The 22,193-nt window shown below is 37.6% G+C and overlaps 2 protein-coding genes across 2 annotated transcripts; both read left to right on the top strand.

Annotated features, from left to right (window-relative positions):
• The first annotated feature begins 452 nt into the window (after positions 1-452).
• On the top strand, positions 453-12,254 carry LOC107654804 (nuclear receptor subfamily 1 group D member 2-like). The gene is made up of 8 exons (XM_016442063.1): positions 453-1,145; positions 5,416-5,772; positions 5,863-5,951; positions 6,135-6,279; positions 8,959-9,524; positions 9,640-9,825; positions 10,645-10,855; positions 11,049-12,254. The coding sequence occupies exons 1-8, from the start codon at positions 1,076-1,078 to the stop codon at positions 11,243-11,245; spliced, it is 1,821 nt and encodes a 606-aa protein (XP_016297549.1). The 5' UTR covers positions 453-1,075; the 3' UTR covers positions 11,246-12,254.
• Positions 1,558-21,265, top strand: LOC107654788 (protein lifeguard 2-like). Its single transcript, XM_016442041.1, has 10 exons — positions 1,558-1,568; positions 10,157-10,159; positions 17,163-17,280; positions 18,873-18,936; positions 19,061-19,137; positions 19,243-19,307; positions 19,974-20,027; positions 20,151-20,201; positions 20,334-20,373; positions 21,089-21,265. The coding sequence occupies exons 4-10, from the start codon at positions 18,906-18,908 to the stop codon at positions 21,263-21,265; spliced, it is 495 nt and encodes a 164-aa protein (XP_016297527.1). The 5' UTR covers positions 1,558-1,568; positions 10,157-10,159; positions 17,163-17,280; positions 18,873-18,905.
• Positions 21,266-22,193: the final 928 nt, after the last annotated feature.

Raw genomic sequence — 22,193 nt, 5'->3', positions numbered from 1 at the left:
GCACCAAAGATGACACATACAGTATGTGTCATCACACAAGTTGGTCTTTTATGAAAGACCACATACAGTAAAATGTATACTCTACGTAGGCCTATAGATGAATGTTAACTAAGTTCACAGGGGGGCAGGTACATGGTGTAACATGCTTTTGTAACCCCATCAATGTTTAGTTAGGATTCTCCATACACCAATTTTTTTTCAGGTTGTTCAATCAAATATGGGTCTCTAATTTAGGCACATCCAAACCAGTGTGATGCAGGTCAGAAAACGTGAGATCCTCAGGATGCCTTTGAGAACAGACAGCCCCATGTGTTCAGGCTGTTTGATGTGGTGTTCAGACGGGCAAAGCCCTTGATGGCTCCAAGCCTATCAGTCGTGCGTGCTGTAGAGAGGAGGATCTCCAGCAATAAAGCTTTGGAGGGAAGTAAGTAAACAGCAGTCACGGTGTGCTCCTCCTCCTCTACATGTGCTTCCCCCCACGGCTCTCCTCCCCCTCATCAGAGCAGTGCTAATTTGCATAAAATGTGTGTCAGTAGGGCACAGCTCACATGCAGCTCGCGCATGCAGCAGGCATTCCGATAGCAAACGAGTCCACGCGCCGTCATCTGCCACTGAGAGCAGAGGAGGAGGAGGCAGGAGGAAGGGACAGCAGCTCTACTACAGCAGCGTGACTGGGAAGGAAAGAAAGAGGGCGTGTGGACACAGTTCTTGCCATACAATAACACAAACTATTTAAAGGGCAAAGAAAGGGGGGGGGGGAATAGTGGGGGAAAAGCTCAGTCACATTTTTAAGACACCTGCAAACGTGTTCGGCGTTTATTTGTGTGATGCTTGTGCACGTCCCAAATTAGTTACGCAGCTCTGCCTTGGAGAACGACTTTTTGAAGGAAAGCGCTACTGTAATGTACACGATACAATCTTTAAGGACATCTTTCAAAGAGTGAGGACGGCACATTGCCCTGCTTACCTGAAGGACATCTGACATTAGAGTGTCGGCTTCTTTCTCGAGACATTTCCTAACAGACTTCTTGAAGTTCTCACCTGTGTGGACGGAATTTGAAACTCGCTGAAAATTATGGACCCGACTCAGATACTTGCATTTCCTTCATCAGCATCAGGAACAGACACCATGGACTGCAGTCCAGGTGAGTTAAAAACAATGTATTGCCTATAAACATTCATTAATTTAGGTAAATTATTTGCACGGCTATAGGTAGTATTGTTTTATTAACCCGTTTAGGTATTTTAGATAACTTTGTCATTACTTTAATATCTTGTTTAACTTTAGAAAATGGTGACACGAATATATTGGTATTGAGGTTGGGTGTAAAATGAATACACGCTTGACTGTCAAGATTTGTAATTAAATAACATTATATGACATGTTTATAATTTTACAAAAAAAAAAAAAAAAAAACGATGCTTTTTTAGTATCCGCACGCTGCAATTAATAACAAATACTTTTTTGACTATATGGCGAGCCTGCCTAACAGACTACCAATGCTTTTCCAAATATTTCCGGTCTCGCGTTGCACGTAAACAAACTCACGTGCAGTGCGCTCTTCCCAGTAGACCCTACATCATGACGCATCATATATTAATCGTGTTTGGTTTCGAGGCGTGACCTCCGGCCCAGTGACTGGTTCCTAAGTTGCAATCATAAAAAAGAAAAGATCTAGCCTAATTCTGTTCCGTTTCGTTTGCAATTTAGCACCCGTCTCAAGTATGGGGGGTGGGTAAAATCCAAACCCAACCTTGGCTACTACAGTCAAGGTTTTTCTTTTCGACCAGGTTACTTGTGCTCATACTGTGATTCATTAACCAAGTCACGCTCGTGCGCCGGTGACTGATTGTCATTATCTATAGCCTTTACATTCACTCGAACACGTGCTCGATCGTGCATGTCAATAACTGCTCATGAACATGTGAGAAGATAACGATCATTTATCCTGAAAGGAAACTCAGTCGGTAATACAACATTTAGCTAGGCCTATACGGCACAGCAGGCAATAAACCCATTTTATTTACAAGCATCACATGGTCTTTCCTTATGAGACAATAAAATGTTTTTAGATGGCTAATCTCAAGTTATTTATTATAAAGTGATAAAAAGGTAATCTATATACGATAATATAATAAGCTTTGGCATTTAATATAATAATGATACATACTTAACACAATAACTCAGTAGGCCCTAAATTTCAACACTGTTCATTTCTTGTAGGCTATATTGTTATCACAGGCTATCATTTGCTGTAAGGTTCAACCATCAGTATGTTATAACATTTAAATCTAACATATCAAGATCTCTGGAAACACAGCTGTGCTGTCAACGTCCTATCCAGTATGTTTTTTTGTGAATCTGGTGGCAGTGATTTCTAAGAAAGCGCTCAGTTTGCCACCTGCACGTTTTCCATGTCATCAGGCATGATGATGTCAGGGCACAGTGGCATTCATACAGACAGATTTTCACTTTCACTGTCACGAGGATCAACTTCAAACTCCACGTGCCACGCGTGATTTCCCAGGCACACACCCCCTCCTTGCTTGTGTTTTTGTTCCGGCAGCTTGTGTGTCATCCAGCCTCTGATGGGAGGGAGGCTGGTCAGTGGGTCAAAGTCAAAGAGGCACAGATCTGAGCTCAGCTCTTTCTTCTCTGCCTGCATGATCTCTGTTAAACTCATATGTTTACAGCAAGCACACTTTTATGTGATAGAAGATGCCACTTTTAAGGTCATGAATGGCTCATGTGCACTATATAAAAGTATTTTTCTAAGATGTAAATGAAAGATTATTGGATTCAGTGTGTTACTTGTAATTATGTGGAATATTTACTAGCAATTTCTGAGTGAAAATTGTTTGACAAACAAAGCTCAAGCTGTGACAAGTGTGTAACTCGCATATTTAAACACACACGTGCATTGCCCCAGTACAACATCTGATAGTGTTCCTTAATTCTGATGCGTTATGAACACTTTATTATTCCTTTAAGGGATGATGTTACAAATAAATTATTAAAAAGTGAACGATAATAGTAATAGTTGTTAATTTGTGAAATTTGCATAAGTTATACTGCACATGTGTGTTGTCTCCAAGAAGATATAGCAATACTGACTGGCTTTTCAGCAACAGCACATATCTGAGGACATCCAGCTCTCTGAACAAACCTTGAAACAAGAAATCAAAGCCTCCCAACTGAGAAAGCTCTCCTGCCAATCAGTGAAAATGGAATTTACTTAAAGGGATAGTTAAAGGGACTCTGTCATCTTTTAATCACTCTCATGTCCTTCCAACCTGTATAACATTTTTTGAACATTTAACTTTTTTTACATAGACATTTTTTAAAACTACATAGAAAAGTAAGTTTATACTATTGTGGTTTAAATCCATTCACAAAGTGATTATAGCCTATTTAAATTTACCTTGCATATCAAATGAACACAGTATTCATGTCTACATCTATCAGTTGTTATCATTATTGCTTTCGAGTGGGAGGTTTGTTTTCATGGCAGATTCCACAAAAGGGCAAATTCAGACAAAATAATTAATTAACCCGTTCATTTATTAATTCTTAAACTGACTCACTTTCACCCATATGCATGCGAGACACATTACACCCAAGGAAAGGTTTCGTGTCATGGTATTCAGGGAAATTGTATGTGTATCCCATAAAATGCCACAATGGTCGTGAAAACAGTGTTTATTTCGGGTGGAATTAAATTTGGAGTTATGTAGTTATCTATATTTCATATATATATATATATATATATATAAGCTCATATGTCGAGTAAACGTGACCGGGCACGTTCATGCATGCACGCATTTCTGGCGACTCAAGTATTATAAACATGTCTTGGTTACTGTTTTAAGCCCTCTTCAAACGTGAGCAGCAGGCTGGCAGTTTATGACTTTTTTTTTTTTTCTCTCGTACTGCGGCTGTTCTAGACACGGGACTGCGGAAAGAGGCTTGTATTTTCGGGGCGTTCACTGTGTCAGGAGAGCATGTGAGTCGGCGGTCAGGTGGCTGGCAGCTCTGACTGGAGCGCCGCCAGAGGAGCGAGCAGCGCGTGTGGTGGGGGTGTGGAAGTTCTCCTGTTTACGATTCGCAAACAAATTGTTCTTTTGAGTCGGTTCTTTTTAATCATTCGGTTTAACGTGCTTGGGAAGGTTAGTATGTGTAGTAGCATGCACTGTAAGAAATAACTTTGAAGCTGTACCTACACAATGGACACAACGCGACTTAAGGAGTATTTAACACACACTTGTGAAATTCAGCATGCATTCATTTGAACACTCTTTGGAGACCAACCTCAAACGGCTCAAATCACTGAATTGAACCGACTCTCCTGAAATAAATCCGATACTCCAACGTTGCACTTGCACACGTGAGTCAGTCTGGCTCATCCTGGCTCATTTCTCACGTTTGAGCCTTCCACTGGCGCGGTCTGAAACATGTGATTCATGATGAAGGATGAGATGACAGACTGAGAATAGCTAGCAGAGGATTCAAACGTGAGACATTTCCGAGTTTACATAGAAATCAGTTTGTGTATAGACCACATCCACACCCCTATGAACAGATTACAAGTTCCCATTCAGTTAATAGTAGACCTTTAAATGATTCAAACTCTACATTGCATCTTTAACCAAGATATTACGCATCAGAAATAACAGGCGATTAGCCATTTTGCATAAAAGCCTCAACTAAATGACAAATTTGTGGAATTCTGTAGATTGGATTTAAACATGCAAAATTTGTAAAACTGAGATGCGACTATACATTCTTATTGGTAGTTGAAATTAGTCACAATATTTAATAAACAAATGTGTAAGGTGCAGGGGATATAAAGAAAGTTGTAAATTAAGACATTCCAATTCTGCAGATTCTCCACAGGCCTATAAATTAGTAAATAGAGATATTTCTATTATGACAACTCTCAGGGTAGTTTAGTGTGTTTATGGATAATGTTAATGTATATCTGGTATTGGCAAACTAGATCTGCTATGGTGCTGCTGCTGCTGTTGTTGCTGCTGCCGCTAGTACAAAGACTTGTTACTGGCATTACATATGCAGACATGCTGCTGTGAGTATGTAGCTATGCTGTGTAAATAGCATACATAAAATTACCCATAGCAGATCTAGACAGGTGGAGCTAAGGGAGGTGGAGGGTTTCTGAGGAGTGATTTTACAGTGAACACTGAACCAGACTATGTAAATGTTGAGCAAGCAATCTCATTGGCTGCTGATGTACAAGACCAATCTGGTTGCGCCATGTAGTGAACGATTTGATAACTAGCAGATTTCATTAAGGATCTATCAGTCTGCACAATCTGGAGTTTCATGACTGAGCTAGATATAAACCATAACAAGACCAGCTTGCCCTCATGTAATATTCTTTTCCTTCACACACACAGGTGGAGGAGTGATTCTCTATGCAGGCTCAACAGGAAGCGCCAGCCCCAGTCCCAGCCCCAGCCCCAGCCCAGGAAGCCCATCCAGTGGATACCAGACCCAGTCTCCCAACTCCCAACTCTCTCAACCCTCGTCCCCGGAGGAGGTCTCTTTCACTGAGCTCGGCACCCTTAGAAAACGTTCAGCTGGAAGCAATGTCAGTTCTACAGGGGGCAACAAACTGGTTTTCCAATTTCCAAAAGTAAGCAGTGCTACCACTGTCAACCCCGTTACCCCGACTGTAACATCATCAGGGCAAAACACCTATTCTCACCCAATGGTCGGCAGGCGACCAAGTGGGTTCACGGGTACCTTTACCAGTGAGTATTATCAGAGTCATTCTTGATATTGTCTCAAATTCGGTGACCACCGACCACTGCTAACGTATTGTTGCCAATTTGTGTTACTAGAAACAGGAGGTATGGTGTTGCTTTGCAAAGTATGTGGGGATATTGCATCAGGATTTCACTATGGTGTCCATGCATGTGAGGGATGCAAGGTAAGGACACACACATACACACTCAAATGCACACTGCTTGCTCATAAAATACCCTCAAAATGCATAACTGATGTGTTCAGTGTCGGTCTGAAACCGTTCACATGTGCCTGATGTTTTACACGCGCACACACACACACACCTACAGAAACACACACATTCACTCTGATCTTGTGTTATCCTCAGGGTTTCTTCCGCCGCAGTATCCAGCAGAACATCCATTATAAGATGTGTGTGAAGAATGAAAACTGTCTGATCATGAGGATGAACCGCAATCGCTGTCAGCACTGTCGATTTAAGAAGTGCCTCTCTGTCGGCATGTCCAGAGATGGTATGAGCTTTAAACATTCAGTTATGAACAATAAACAACGTTATTATTCTTGATATGACTACATTATTTACAGTGTTTGCTAGGGGGAATATCAGTCTTGCTACACATACTTACTGTTAGGAATGCTGTTGTTAAACAACCACCTAGCAATGTTCTAGTAACCTCCCAGTTCACCCTAGTAACTGCACTTTTCTAAGCAATCAGACAAGAATTGGACTGGTTGGCCTTAAGCCAGTAAGAACCAACTTAACATCCACATGCAACACCCCAGCAACTGCTCAGCAACATAATAAAAATGCTCAGTATCAATTAGCAACTGCATAATGCAAAGTTTCACTTTAAAAATCTAGTGATCATTTCAGTTAGAATCTGCAAATCTGGAGTTTAAAGAGAGGGCAAAAAAATTTGCCAGCAGATTTTGTGTCCGGTTCAAGTTCATAGCACAAATATGATATGTTAACCAACATAAAGTGACATTTCATGCATCGCTACACTATTGGCAGTAGACAATGAACCTTTTTTGCCTGCAAAAATTTGCTAATGTGACCTCACTACTACAGTATATTTAAAACATGCATTCAATTCTCCTTTATATTTCCTCAACCCTACATCCACCATCTGTTCTGTACTGTTTACACCTATAGCTTACACCCTGTTCTGACAGTTTCCTTTCACCACTGATTTATTAGTGTGGGCTCTCTGAAATCCCACAAGTCATCACTCACTGTAAAAACTGCAGCAAATCAGGTTAATTTGGGGAATTGGGGATACAAATGACATGAGAACCTAGTACACTGCAGTTTAATGTGTTTCCAGGTCTTCGTTTGCTGTACTGCAGGATTAATTAAGCTCCAAATGCTAGCTGGGATTTAATAAAGTTCTTTGTAGATGTAACCCAGAAGCTAAGAGCCTTTTATTTCAATTGAATGCAGTTTATAAGCATACTAAAATATCTTTTTGATTTGTCCTCTAGCACACTTTGCCCATACAGGACAGTGTTGCCTCTGGGGAGCTTTGTAAACTAGGCTGATAATAAATCATATTTTCTGGGGCTAGTGTACATATTTAGGTGACCTAAAAAGCGGAAAAGTAAAGTGATGTGCACCATCATATTTCAACGTCACATGATTGTACTTGACCTTGTTTTCCTCCCTCCCCACTCACACTGTAATTACACTAGATTTCAAATTCATTTGAAAGATTATGAACATATTAATAACTTTCATGGATTTAACTTTTTCAGGGTACTATAATGTTGTGGTGTCCTTGCATGTAAAAACTGTAGCTAATACTGTATGTCGCTTACTGAATTATCGATGCTGTATTCGTCCTCCATTATATTATGTCATTGCACTTGTCACCTGAAACCTTGACATCTCCTGTTACACTGCTCCACGCCTTCACGTGATGGTGCTATATGACACCTCTAAACACAAAAAGCCCTCAAATGATTTTTATATTACAGACCTATAGACCTAGTTTTGCATTAGTGCTTATCTTACCAGTTTTAACCTAACCTTTCTTGCTGAAAGCACCTCACATTGCTCAACACTTGGTGCTCCTTATCATCATATCATGATCCTCTGCCCTACAACGTTTCACCATTTAAGTATTTTAATGCCTTCTCCTCTCTGCCCTTTACACCCTTAACCTGCTAAGCCTTTAACTCATGACAGTATCTGTTTCACCTGCTGTCATTTACTCCATCTCTCATTCCCTCAGTGACATCACCTCTGCTTCGGGTGACCCACTGACCCACTTCCCAATGGGATAGAGACACAGCGAGAGAGAGGGGGAGGTGTATTATACAGTAGAAGGATCTATAAATAGCTCTGAGAGGTAGAGTAGGGGGAGATTGGATGGGAAAAATGTGGGGGAGGTAGAACAGAAGCTTTGCATATGAGCCGTAGCCTAATATGAAAGCTTGGTGGCCACTGGGATGTAATCTGATTTCATGTCTTTTATAAAACTGAATGCTGATTTGTCAATACAGCGGTCCTGCTGTTCTAAAGTACATCATATAGTAAAACCATCTACCAAATGAGTAAATGTAAGGTAGTAAACTAAAACAAGAACCTCTCACTACTGTGTACTGTATTCCATTGCACAGCATCCATCACGGACAACTGTTAACCTTAGGCCAAAAGTATGCTTCCCTTTTAAACATCCCTGTCTATGTGACATAATGTTCATCATCAGTACTGCGCACTGATGTCCATGCACACCGTCCACATGCAGCCCATTTTTTGTGTGTCTGTTTGGGGGTTAGGTGCTTTGCTCAAGGGCACCTCAGTCGTAGGTTTTGAGGCTGGAAGAGAGCACTGTACATTCACTCCCCCAACTAGTTGATTTGATTAACCCGCGACCTTCGGGTTACAAGTCCGACTCTCTATCCAATTGGCCACAACTGCCCCCTGTTTGGGCTACAGGAAGTTTTTAATGAATAATTTGTATTTAATGGCCATTTTATAAATCAGTAAGGCAATCAAGGTTTTGCTATTGTCAATAAAACTACTCCACTGCACGTCTAACAATTCCTTTTAGCCGTTACTATATTCACAGTACAGCGCAGCCTCTCATATCTCATACCACATTGAATTATTGTAAAGCTGTAAGATAATGGAAACCTTTGTATATCACCATTCTGTATAGTAATATTTATACCCCCATTTCTTCCAGCTGTGCGATTTGGACGCATCCCAAAGCGTGAGAAACAACGCCTACTGGACGAAATGCAGAGTTACATGAACAGCCTTAATGAATCAGCTTCCATGGACATCACCTGTACTACACCCACCGAGACTCCTTCCAGCCCTGAAGATGGCCAGTCAGAAGAGGCCATTGGCGCTGCCTCACAAGCTTATCGCAATATCTTTGTGAATGGGGAGAAGTTGTTAGTAAAGATTAATAACGAAAACAACAACAGTAACAACAATCCTTCTTCCTTCCGTCATAATCCAATACAAGAGTCCGGCTACAGCCAGTCTAACTCTCAGCCAAGCATCTTACCCCAAGAACATTCCATCCATTCCACAACAAGCTGTCTACACCGATCCAGATGCCCGGTCACCAATCACGACAACAAACCAAAAACACAAGTTATGGACAACAGTCAGTATAACTTCCCACAGTCCTCAAGTCCCAACCAGGGAACTACACCTTCTCAAAGCTATCCATTGAAACACAACAATTATTCCACTCAAACATCTTGTCCTTGGAGACTGAGCCCTGGTGCTAAAGTTCTGGTAGGTTTTTTTTTTATTTCTTATTTTGATGGCATATGATTTGTTGCAGGTCTTAAGTTACTATTTTCTATAACTCAAATTTATGAAAAAATGGTTTCTTTCTGTATTTCTCTAGGCATGTCCTCTCAGTGCATGTCCCGTCTCCCCAGCCAGTCACTCCAGTCAACAGGTTTGGGAGAGTTTTTCCCAGTGCTTCACTCCAGCTGTTAAAGAAGTGGTTGAATTTGCCAAGAGCATTCCAGGGTTTCAGGCCCTGAGTCAACATGATCAGGTCATGCTGCTGAAGGCAGGAACCTTTCAGGTGAGAAGCGTCAATCAGACTGTCCTAGACTAGACGCATATGCTTAAGACTGAACAAACAAATTGAGAATGTTTCCTCCATGACCTTATATGACAGGGGTGTCAAATTCAGTTCCTGGAGAGCCACTGTCCTGCAGAGTTTAGCTCCAGTCCTAAATATACACACCTGAACCAGCTAATCAAGGTCTTCAGGATTACTAGAAGCTTCCAGGCAGGTGTTTTGGAGCTGGTTGGAGCTACAATTTGTAGGACAGTGGTCCTACAGGACCGGAGTTTGACACGTGCTGTATGGGGTCTCTATCACAAGAAGGCAGTGATGTAGTGATGGAAAGTCTGTCTGAATTCTTTCAAAATAATAAATTAATAAAAAATCAATCAATGAAAAAAGTGTATCATCACACAGTCCTTCGACCGTCTGCCATAAATCATTTTGGTATATAGGAGCATATCACTGTTTATGCAACCCTGAGCAAAGAACATTCAGTTCAGACCAATTCTGTAAGCTGGTTCAATTGAGTAATTGAAAAGATTTGATTTAAACTAATTTGTACATGAATCGGATTTCCCAAGCAGTTTGTTAAGTTTCGCATACAATGTTATGTATTGATGAATATTTATTCATCAATGTTATGGATGAATATTTACAGACTGTGCAAGACTCTGAGACCAATATCATTACATATTTGTTTTTCTTTATTATTACTCCGTAATTAAAGTCTGAAAGCAAAATGTGTGCAGTGCAATGCCTTATGAGTTATTGTCAAATCTTGAACAGTTTATTTGATGTTATTTTTCTAACCCTTACTTTGGTTCATTGCAGGTTCTAATGGTGAGGTTCTGCTCACTGTTTGATGCCAAGGAACGTACTGTAACATTCCTAAATGGTCAGACCTACCCATTGGCATCCCTGCGAGTGCTAGGCATGGGTGGCCTTCTGGACGCCATGTTTGAGTTCAGTGAGAAGCTGGGGAACATGGGTCTGGAGGCCAATGAGATGGCCCTCTTCATGGCTGTGGTGCTGGTTTCTGCAGGTACCTTGGATTCCCTGTAATTGAGAGAATTATCCATATGCTAGCAATATTTGAAGTATGTTTTTAATACTGAGCTAGTTGTCTGAGGTAGTTGATTGTATAGACAGACAGCGAGGCAGCTTACTAGAGTTTGAGACATAGCTGTAATGTTTACGTCCACTAAATGTTTACTCATTATTTTGCTCCATATCAGATCGTTCAGGTATCTCAGATGTGGGGGCCGTAGAGCAGCTCCAGGAGGATTTGATCGGCGCTCTTCGCACTCTCATCACTCGGCGAAGGCCGGAGGACAGCTCACTCTTCCCCAAACTCCTGCTGCGGCTGCCTGACCTCCGTACCCTCAACAACCAGCACTCCGAGAAACTCCTAGCCTTCCATATTGACCCCTGAGAACAGAAAGAGACAATCACCAGACCTACCCAAGTCTACACATTGATGATAAGTGGTCAAAAATAGATTCAGGGTGCTCTTCCTGTACAAAAAAAAAAGCCATGCATAATTCAGGATAAACATCCGATTTTTGACTAGCACTTACACAAACACCTGAGACTTGCTCCACCACAAGATAAAACTGAACTTGAGCTTTTCCAATGTAACAAAAGAAGCACAGATGTATGGAGCATATTCTGGACATTTTTACTTTTCAGGGGAGTTTTCAAGAAATTGAAAATCAGAGGAAGATGGAATATGTTTTTCTTTCTACAATGGACTATTGAAGAGATCATGAGGTGATGGCTGTTTTTATAACTAGAATTAATCTGGGCTCACAGTGTAAGAGATCAGTCTCGGTATAAAGGTATGGGACATGATAAGTATTTTTCTCACTCCAGATGCTATGCATTTATCATTGTATTGTTCAACACATTGTCCAGCCTTTCAGATAAACTTCTAATATTGCATCAACGGCTATTTCAATTCAATAATTTCATTTAACACATTCTTATATCTCTTTGTGGACCTTTATAAATATTGTTTATTGCTCATATCAGGCACTCAAAACCTTGGTTGTAAAAACATGTATTATAATTGAAATATATGATAGTTTCTTATAACTCTATAAGACTGTAGTATGTATTCTCGTGTGGTAATGTCATGACAATACCAGGGACAATGGGTTGTTAAATGAAGAAAGGACTGCTCAACGTGTATTTAAAGTGTAATGTAATTTACAACAGCTCTGCATGGACATGGTTCATTCTAACCTTAGCAGAATCTTCTGAAAGAGTGTCTTTTGTATCGATGGGTGGGTTAGCAGCAAAGTGGACTTTGCCATTTCTACACAAATTCAATTCATTTATTTCATGTGTATCTAAATGTATATTTGGTAAATGTATCATGTTTATCTTTTTCCATAGAGATGGGAGAATATGTGATATTAAAAGATTACCTTTCAAGTTTTGCAAAGCATCGGGCTGAGTATTTTATATACATATCTATTGCATCCCGAGCACTGCACGTTCCTTTGCACATGGAATGCTGATGGTGCACAATGGTATCCTAGCAACAGGCAAATGGAACCAGCATGTGTATGGAGCTGATGTATGGTATATGCCAAGATTTTCACCTTAATTTAAATAATGGCTTCAGGGGTCCAACTGCGAATGGGAATCATTCTTTCCTTTCATACAGTTTTTTTTAATCAACAAATTGAATATTAAATCACAATGCTGCCTTCTTTCATTTACAGTAGAGTATTGTAGCACAGAATAATCAGTTTAGCATAATTATTGTTAGATTATTCAGTTTATACAGAGTGTTGATCATACCGAGTGTAACATAGCCTGTTATAGTGAATACTTCCTCTTCATATAAAATGCTAGAATAAGCTGCTCTTGGTAGAATAAGGATGAGGCAACAGAAATAAAACAAACATGCCATGAAACCTCTCACAGCTGTGGAATGGGATGAAAGAACAGGGAGAAACTCCATTTGCATTTTGCCCTCTTCAAAGAAAGAAGGGGAAAAAAAGATTAGCATTACACACCCTTTCTCATGTGGTCTTAACGTTTGCAACAACTCCCTCTCACTGAGGCCAGAACCACATGATCCTTAAGATTTATAGAAATAAAAATATATATGAATAAGTATATAAAATGTAAATAAAGGATTCCAGATTTTACAGCTATATAGTACATGAACCCAATAATGTTTGATATGGAATTATATACAGTAAGTCTGCCCTCTTGAGGTTACTGTGCCATATTACATTTACATGAACAGTAACACTAATGTCATTAGCTTTACAATTTTTCACAATTGCTAAGACACATTTCTTGAAAACGTCACCCATTTTCTCACAACATTAAACACAAAACCAAATCTTCAAACTACGTTCACAAAACTCCTCTGTATTCTGACTCTGTATTTGGCACTTATAAAATATATGTAATGTGTTGTTATATGTGTTGTGATTACATATTAAATATGTATGTAATATGTAATCACAACAGGTCAACGAAAACTCTAAATGAATAGCATGTCATTCGACAAATGGGTTTAGGCCTTTGAGAATTTGGTTCAGAGAATGGGGTTTAGTATCGTAGCAACTGTGAAAATAAAGTAAAAAAAAAAAAAAAAAAATCCAGAATACCTTTTACAGTTCTTTGTTATAAATATAAAATACTTTCACAAATATACACATGCTTAATATTTGCAGAAAATAACATAGTTGACCCAATTCAACAATGAGCTAATGACATATTTACTAGCAACTAGTTTGCAATAATATCTATTCTATGTCTTGCAATACCACCAATTCAAATTATTTAATATTAGATTACCCATAGAACTCACATCACAACACGCAAACTTACAATTTACAAAATAACAACTGTCTGTACTGTGCATCCTCCACTGATGATTACTTTCATGTATTCTGGTTGTGGAGGTCATGAGCAGAATGAAAGACATTCTTGGCCTCAACATCCCAGTTTGTACATAAGGCTCTGTACACAGAGAATCAGCTACTTGAGAGGACATTTTACCCCAATGCAGAGACAACATGCTGTCAATGAGCTGAAACATTTGAAACCTTACACAGTTGTGCTGCGACTGTGAAATGAAGCTGAGGGCTGTTATTTAGAGTTATTAACAAGTTATTACTATTATTTCAAACAATATATACATGTATTACTATAAAAATATATAAAATAAATAAATTAATGAAATTAAAATATAAATGTATAAAATATATTTTTATATATTTATAATAGTAATAATAGTAATAGTAATAATAATAATATACTACTTCTTCTTCTTCTTCTTCTACTACTACTCCAACTATACATATTTTAAATTTACATCTCACCCCAACTTCCTGTTTCAACTAGAAATTTGTGAACAGAAAAATAAAACCCTGTGCTAGTCAAGGCAAAAGTTATTACTATTGGACTGAAACCAGGCCATAACAAAGGCAAGAGCTCCCTCTACTGGCAAAAGTAGCATGTTAGCTAAGATGAACTTTCAAAAATATAATAAAACAGAACAGAAAAATACCTACCTGAGATGTTTCTTTCCCTCGATAGTATAAATAAACACGAATTGTACTATACCACTGACACGGAGGCTTCCAGGCACTCTAGAAATAAACCTCTAAACCTTTAACTAACTTTGAAAAAAAAGTAAAAAAAAAAAAAAAAAAATCCAGAATACCTTTTACAGTTCTTTGTTATAAATATAAAATACTTTCACAAATATACACATGCTTAATATTTGCAGAAAATAACATAGTTGACCCAATTCAACAATGAGCTAATGACATATTTACTAGCAACTAGTTTGCAATAATATCTATTCTATGTCTTGCAATACCACCAATTCAAATTATTTAATATTAGATTACCCATAGAACTCACATCACAACACGCAAACTTACAATTTACAAAATAACAACTGTCTGTACTGTGCATCCTCCACTGATGATTACTTTCATGTATTCTGGTTGTGGAGGTCATGAGCAGAATGAAAGACATTCTTGGCCTCAACATCCCAGTTTGTACATAAGGCTCTGTACACAGAGAATCAGCTACTTGAGAGGACATTTTACCCCAATGCAGAGACAACATGCTGTCAATGAGCTGAAACATTTGAAACCTTACACAGTTGTGCTGCGACTGTGAAATGAAGCTGAGGGCTGTTATTTAGAGTTATTAACAAGTTATTACTATTATTTCAAACAATATATACATGTATTACTATAAAAATATATAAAATAAATAAATTAATGAAATTAAAATATAAATGTATAAAATATATTTTTATATATTTATAATAGTAATAATAGTAATAGTAATAATAATAATATACTACTTCTTCTTCTTCTTCTTCTACTACTACTCCAACTATACATATTTTAAATTTACATCTCACCCCAACTTCCTGTTTCAACTAGAAATTTGTGAACAGAAAAATAAAACCCTGTGCTAGTCAAGGCAAAAGTTATTACTATTGGACTGAAACCAGGCCATAACAAAGGCAAGAGCTCCCTCTACTGGCAAAAGTAGCATGTTAGCTAAGATGAACTTTCAAAAATATAATAAAACAGAACAGAAAAATACCTACCTGAGATGTTTCTTTCCCTCGATAGTATAAATAAACACGAATTGTACTATACCACTGACACGGAGGCTTCCAGGCACTCTAGAAATAAACCTCTAAACCTTTAACTTTCTTAATACACAGCTGATTAGCACTATAGAGTCATTACAAAACCAGCCTTACAAAAGCCATTAGGTCACGGTTTCAAAAGCTGACTGTCACATGACCCACAACCGGCTGACAGGCAAAACATGCTTCGCTATTAAATAATTAAATATTATACATTCGTATTGTTAATAGCCTACACAACATTGTTGTTGTGCTTACATCTCATTATTGTTCACATTTGGTCACATAAATTGTCTATATAATTGCTTTTAAGCAAAATTTCATAGTATGAAACTCAAAACAATCGATGAAACTGGCGAAAATGTAAAAATGCAATATACACTCTAAGAAAAGCCCATGAAAAAGGGGCCGATTTATTTGTTACTAAGATGGAATTCCCAATATGGATTTTCACAGGTGTTTTGAGTATATTTTGTATTTTTATGTATAATTACAAATTGCATTGTGTTGTGTTTTAGGGTTAAAGGAAATGTACAGAAATACCAAACCATTCTTTTGGCCAACAGAAATTGTAACGAATCAATTCATAAAAATAAATTACATTCGACACCAAATGAATAGTAATGGCTGGTGTCAGCTATTCATTACTAGAGGCGTTTTTCTTACATCAACAATAATCTAATAACTTTGATAACTTCATTTTATTTCTCCATGAAGATGCCTTTTTTGTCTCCAACTTTGTACTTCTGTATGTCTGGATCACCAGCATCTCATACCTCTGTCACGCAGTCTTGGGAGTTCATTTCCCATAGTCCTATGCCCGGACTCATCAGCACTCATTATTTTCACCTGTGTCTCGTTAATCCTGTCTGCTCATCCTATAGTCTGGTTCATTCATTGACTGTGAAGGCTTGCATGTGTTTTGTACGGCATTTCTGAGCCGTTATTTCCTGTTATCCTGTGTCTTGTTTTTTTCTGTCCCTTGTTCTGGACTACTCTTTGTCTGTGTTTCTTGTTATTGTTTGGACTGTTTTTATGGTTTATGACTTTAGCCTGTTTGGATCACAATTGTGGATTACCCTCTGAATAAACACTGTGTTTGGATCCTCAGCCTTCATGTCTCAGAGCAATTCATGACAGTGTATTTGTTTCCCTAAGTTATGTCAACCCTATTTCAATCATAACTGTTTTTTATGAAAATATGTATTGAATACATATTATTTGACACATATCATGTATTAAATACATTACATAAATAAATATTTTTTTAAAAAAATGGCACATTTCTGAAATGACCCATAGAACACTCTAAATAGTCAATATTTGTGTGGTTGTTGTTTATTACCAACTGCACACATTATCTTCTAAAATGATTTCGTCTTCATATGTACTTATGTAGCATCACCTTTATCCTTTAGGCTGGGCTCATCCATCATAATGTGCTTCTTTATTCTACATGACTCTAAATATAGCGAAACTATTTTCTGATCAAAAGGTTGTGTAGATCAAGTGAAAGCCCAACTTCTGTGTTGAAGGTGGTATTTTCCCGCTCAGTCCCATCATGCTATCCAGCACTGGGACGTTGCTAGAATGAACTCTTAAAGCCCTGTGTGGAGGAGGGACCGATGGGAATGTAAGAGGGATTAGCCTGAATAGACACTATATCAGACAGGAGTAAATCTGCACTGCAGCACACATGAAGCACAGACTGACCCACATCCAGCACAAAGGACTACAACTGCTGACTCTGATAACCCACATCATATCATCCGCCAGCAACACTGCAGTGGGAAAATAAATAAATAAAATGACAGTAAAAGGTAAGGTATCATTTTATCAATTACTCGAATAGAATGGAATATAATAGCATTCAGGAGACTTTCTTCAAACACTGTAAGCAAAGTAGCAGAAGTGAATTAACATTAGATATGATATCAATATATAAAATAATGTGTTTATATTTAGTGGCATTAAAACTGAGCGAAAGATTTTATGTTCATAGAACAATATTTCAGAAGCAGTGTAGTAAAACCTCAGAAGACACTGCTTCTATAGCGGCAGGAGATTATTCGGACTATTTACAGCTCAAGCTTCCTTATAAAACATTACCAGTTTTATTCATTCTCTAAATAAAACATTTTCAAAATTGAAGTGACAATCTTAAATCTTGCAATCATGCATGAAATCTAAATGATCTGTCCTATATCTGATGGTTTATTTTGCACAGGTCTGTTCATTTCTGAACTGGATTGGATCATATCTATGAGCTTATAAGCAAAACTGCAGTTATGCAAACATTTTATCCAAGATTTCTTTCTTGCTTTCTTGTTGTATATGTGTTTACCAAAGATGAGAGTTTGCTCAGTGTATTAATTTAAATTAAATGATTATTTCAGGTCATTATTTGGCAGCATTGATAGCACACTATATCACATGCCCTTAACCTCCTGAGACCCTGAGACCTCATATGAGGACATTATATTTTGGTGTATTTCTCTGAGACTATACATGCCACAGTTTTAAGTCTGGATGTCCTGTAAAGAGCACATTCAGGGCTTTTCAGAGATACTAAATGTTTGGATGTTTCACTATGACCTCTCCCTCTCCTTGGTCATCAAAAATTTCTGATATTAATTTAGTGACACTCTTATGGAAATATGATAATATTTTGTAATTATCATTTAAATCTGTCTAATTTTTAAACTGTCTGTCATAAATCAACATCTCAGGAAAATGTTATGGGGTTTCAAATCAAAATATGACTTTCTGTTACGAAACAGGATGTTGATTTCATACATGTCCTCATATGAGGACACTGGGACTAAAAGCATGTTTATTAGCATTTTGGGAGACACAACAAATGAATAAGGAAAGAAATTCTATTTCAATATTCTATTTCAATATTATATATTATTAAGAAAATCTTGTCAGTTATTACACTTCTTTTTTCATTACTGGTTGCCCCAAAAACACATTAATATGCAAATTAGATTTAGTTTATAGATACATTGTATATAATGAGAAAACCCGTTTATGGCCATTTTACACACATTTTGCAGAAAGAAAAATGGTATATCAAATCATTCTGTCATAACATAGTTGAGAATCATCTTTATACAATGTTTGGTAAAAAAAAAAAAAAAATCCTGAAAACTAAAAATGTATTGGTGATTTAAAAAAATCTATTGTTTTTGCCTATGCATGTTCATTCATGTCTTTTTATTTATTTTTTTAATTGAGTCCCGATGTCCTCTACCGAGGACATAGCATAACTTATGAATGAAATATCATTTTTAACATTGTTTTTTATGCTCTAAACAATGTAAAGACATGAAAAAAACTATTTTTTTCCTAAAAATCTTTTCTCGGGTCTTAAGAGGTTAATATTTTCTCAATATGTTTGTATTCACAGGTTGCACCAACAGTCCAAACTGTTGAAGGAAACATGCCTCCAAGCTATGAAGAGGCAAATGCAGGTATGGCTGTGCAGTCATTCATTCATTCATTCATTCATTCATTCATTTATTCATTAGAACTAACATTCTGCCTTTTGTCAGATATATAATATTTTCTGGTTTTTATTTTATTTTCTCTTTGCAGGATGTCCTGGTTACTACTATGGTGAAGGAACTTTTTCCTGGGATGACATGTATATTAGACGAGTTTTTATACGAAAGGTTAGCAATTTAAATATTTCAACTTAATTATGTAAAGTATAGAGGACTATCAAATCAAAATGTTTGCAAAAAAATATTGCTCTTACTCTTATCATATTCTTGCAGGTTTATTCGATTCTGATGCTGCAGCTCTTTTCAACAGTAGCAGTTATTGCTCTCTTCACATTCTGGTGAGTAACTGATTCTTGATCTGTAAATCTTGAAGGTATGATATGTGACAATGTCTCAGCACTGAATTACACTAACAGTCAATAGCTGGAGGACAGTCAGTTTTCACAAAAATATTGTTTTTATCACTGATAATATTTATTGAGCAGCAAATCAGCATATTAGACTGATTTCTGAAGGATCATGTGACACTGAAGACTGGAGTAATGATGCTGAAAATTCAGATTTGCATTACAGCAATAAATTACTTTTTACATTATATTCAAACAGAAAACAGTTCTTTTAATTTGTAATAATATTTCACAATATTACTGTTTTCCACTGTATTTATTTTTGATCAAATAAATGAGCCTCGGTGAGCAGAAGAGACTACTTTCAAAAGCATTACAAAATCTCCTGTGGCTCAGTGGTAGAGCATTGTGTTAGCAGCGCAAAAAGGTGTGGGTTCAATTCCCAGGGAACAAACATACTGGTAAAAAAAAAAGTATGTATAGCCTGAATGCACTGTAAGTCGCTTTGGATAAAAATGTCTGCTAAATGCATAAATATGAAATGTTACTGACCCCAAACTTTTGAACAATAATTTATGTTATGAATCAATTATGTGTAAGCATATTATATTTCATATTGACTATTTGACACTGCTGACCCATTTCTGTCTGATTTAGTGCTCCAGTGAGGATGTACATTCAAACACATCCTGTTTTATACTCCTGGTCCAAGTACGTGAAACTACAGTTTAATCAGTCATTCAAATGTTTACTGCTTTAAAATGTTCATCGCTTGGGAATTTATTTCAGTATCCTCACTGGATCTGTATCTCAAGCTATGTCTGTGTTTTGCAGTCTTCTGTTTCTTGTCACATATATCTCATTGGCTTGCTGCGGTGATTTGAGGTAAGTCAATACACTGTTAATAAATTGCAGTTGTGGTAATGTACTGGTTATACACTCATCTCTATATGGAAAATAATTAGGAAAACATTATAATATAATATTGGCATCCATCTTTTCATTTCTGTATTGCAGGAGGCAGTTTCCATGGAATCTTATTCTTTTTACAATCTTTGTGAGTATCAGTTTAAAGATACATTAAAGGAATAGTTCATCCAAAAATGAAAATTTGCTGTAAATTTACTCACCTTCTGGTCATCCAAGATGCAGATGAGTTTGTTTCTTCATCAGATTTGGAGAAATGTAGCATTACATCGCTTGCTCACCAATGGATGCTCTACAGTGAATGGGTGCCATCAGAATGAGCGTCCAAACAGCTGATACAAACATTACAATAATCCACAAGTAATCCACACCTCTCCAGTCCATCAGTTAACATCTTGTGAAGTAAAAAACTGTGTGTTTGTAAGAAACAAATCTATCATTAAAACGTGTTTAAATTCAAATCATTGCTCTTGGCCAAAATATGAGTCCATAATCCATAATAATGTAAATCCATAATAAAGTCCATCGCCTGTTGTCCTCTCACATCAAAAGCCACACACATATTTGTTTAGAAATATTTTATACGGTTTTCAACAGGAAGCAGGAGCAATGATTTGAAATTAAAGACGTCTTGATGGATTTGTTTCTTACAAACACATTTATCTTTTCACTTCACAACCTGCTAATTGATGGACTGGAGTGGTGTGGATTACAGTCACACCCTTGGCCTATCAGTGTGTTTTCCTCCCCATGTGTTCCCAGTTACCTAGTTTCTCCCCTGTCTAATTAGTCATTCCGTTCACCTGTGTTTCCCCAATTATTCTCATTGAGTTGTGTATTTATAGTGTGGTCTGCCCCTTGCTTTCTGTCTGGTGTCTTATGTCATGTTGTGCTATGCTGTTGTTCCTGTTAGCCCTGTGTTTCCCTCCTGGATGATTAAAGACTCTCGTTTTGAGTTAACTCCTACGTCTCCTCGCTCCTCCAGTAGGCAAATCGTGACAATTTCTTGTGGATTATTGTGATGTTTTTATCAGCTGTCTGGACTCTCATTCTGACAGCACACATTCACTGCAGAGAATCCACTGGAGAGCGAGTGATGTAATGCTACATTTCTTTAAAGCGGTTCTTATGAAGAAACAAACTCATCTATATCTTGGATGGCTTGAGGGTGAGTAAATTTTCATTTTTGGGCAAGCTATTATTTGAAAAAAAAAAAAAAAAAAAAAAGTCTGCGCCTGATCTCGTCTGATTTCAGAAGCTAAGCAGGGTAGGGCCTGGTTAGTACTTGGAAGGGAGACCGCCTGGGAATACCAGGTGCTTTAGCGTTTTGATATAATTTTAGGAAAACTGTCATTTAGAACAGACCACCATATGCAAACCTTAGCAAAAGTATATATATTATATACACACATACATACATATATATATATATATATATATATATATTAACCAGAACACAGTGGCATCTGCATTTGCATTAATCTGTCCCTGTAACATTCAATGCTATTGAACCACTTTTTGTGCAGTACGAGTAAAGGGGGAACAATTAAGTGCTTGCAGGAGTCAGATTTGACTGATCATGGGTCGAGAGGAGGGATGACCTACAAGACCATGGTGGAGGATTTGCTACTCAACAGATCCGGAGCTCATTGACAAATATCTTATATCGAAAGATGCGTTCCCTTTGCACAGAGTGCGCGTGATCGCGAAAGTGAACAACGCGAGTGCTCATTCAAAAAAGTTTTAAATATTCCCCATTGATAGATGCTCCCTGATACGCGAAAATTATATGCAATATTAGAATGTTTGCGAGAGCGGGCGGGACTGGACAAACCTTGCAGGAGCGGAACACACACGTTTTCACTGTTTAAGTTCAGAGGTAAGAAGACTGCTATATAGCGGTCGGGATATAAACTCAAAACGAAACAACTGCCATGAATCTTGTATAAA

This window comes from Sinocyclocheilus anshuiensis, unplaced genomic scaffold, assembly GCF_001515605.1.
Source record: "Sinocyclocheilus anshuiensis isolate Anshui unplaced genomic scaffold, SAMN03320099.WGS_v1.1 scaffold819, whole genome shotgun sequence".
Classification (NCBI taxonomy): Eukaryota; Metazoa; Chordata; class Actinopteri; order Cypriniformes; family Cyprinidae; genus Sinocyclocheilus; species Sinocyclocheilus anshuiensis.
This window is presented reverse-complemented; position numbering and strand designations above follow the sequence as displayed.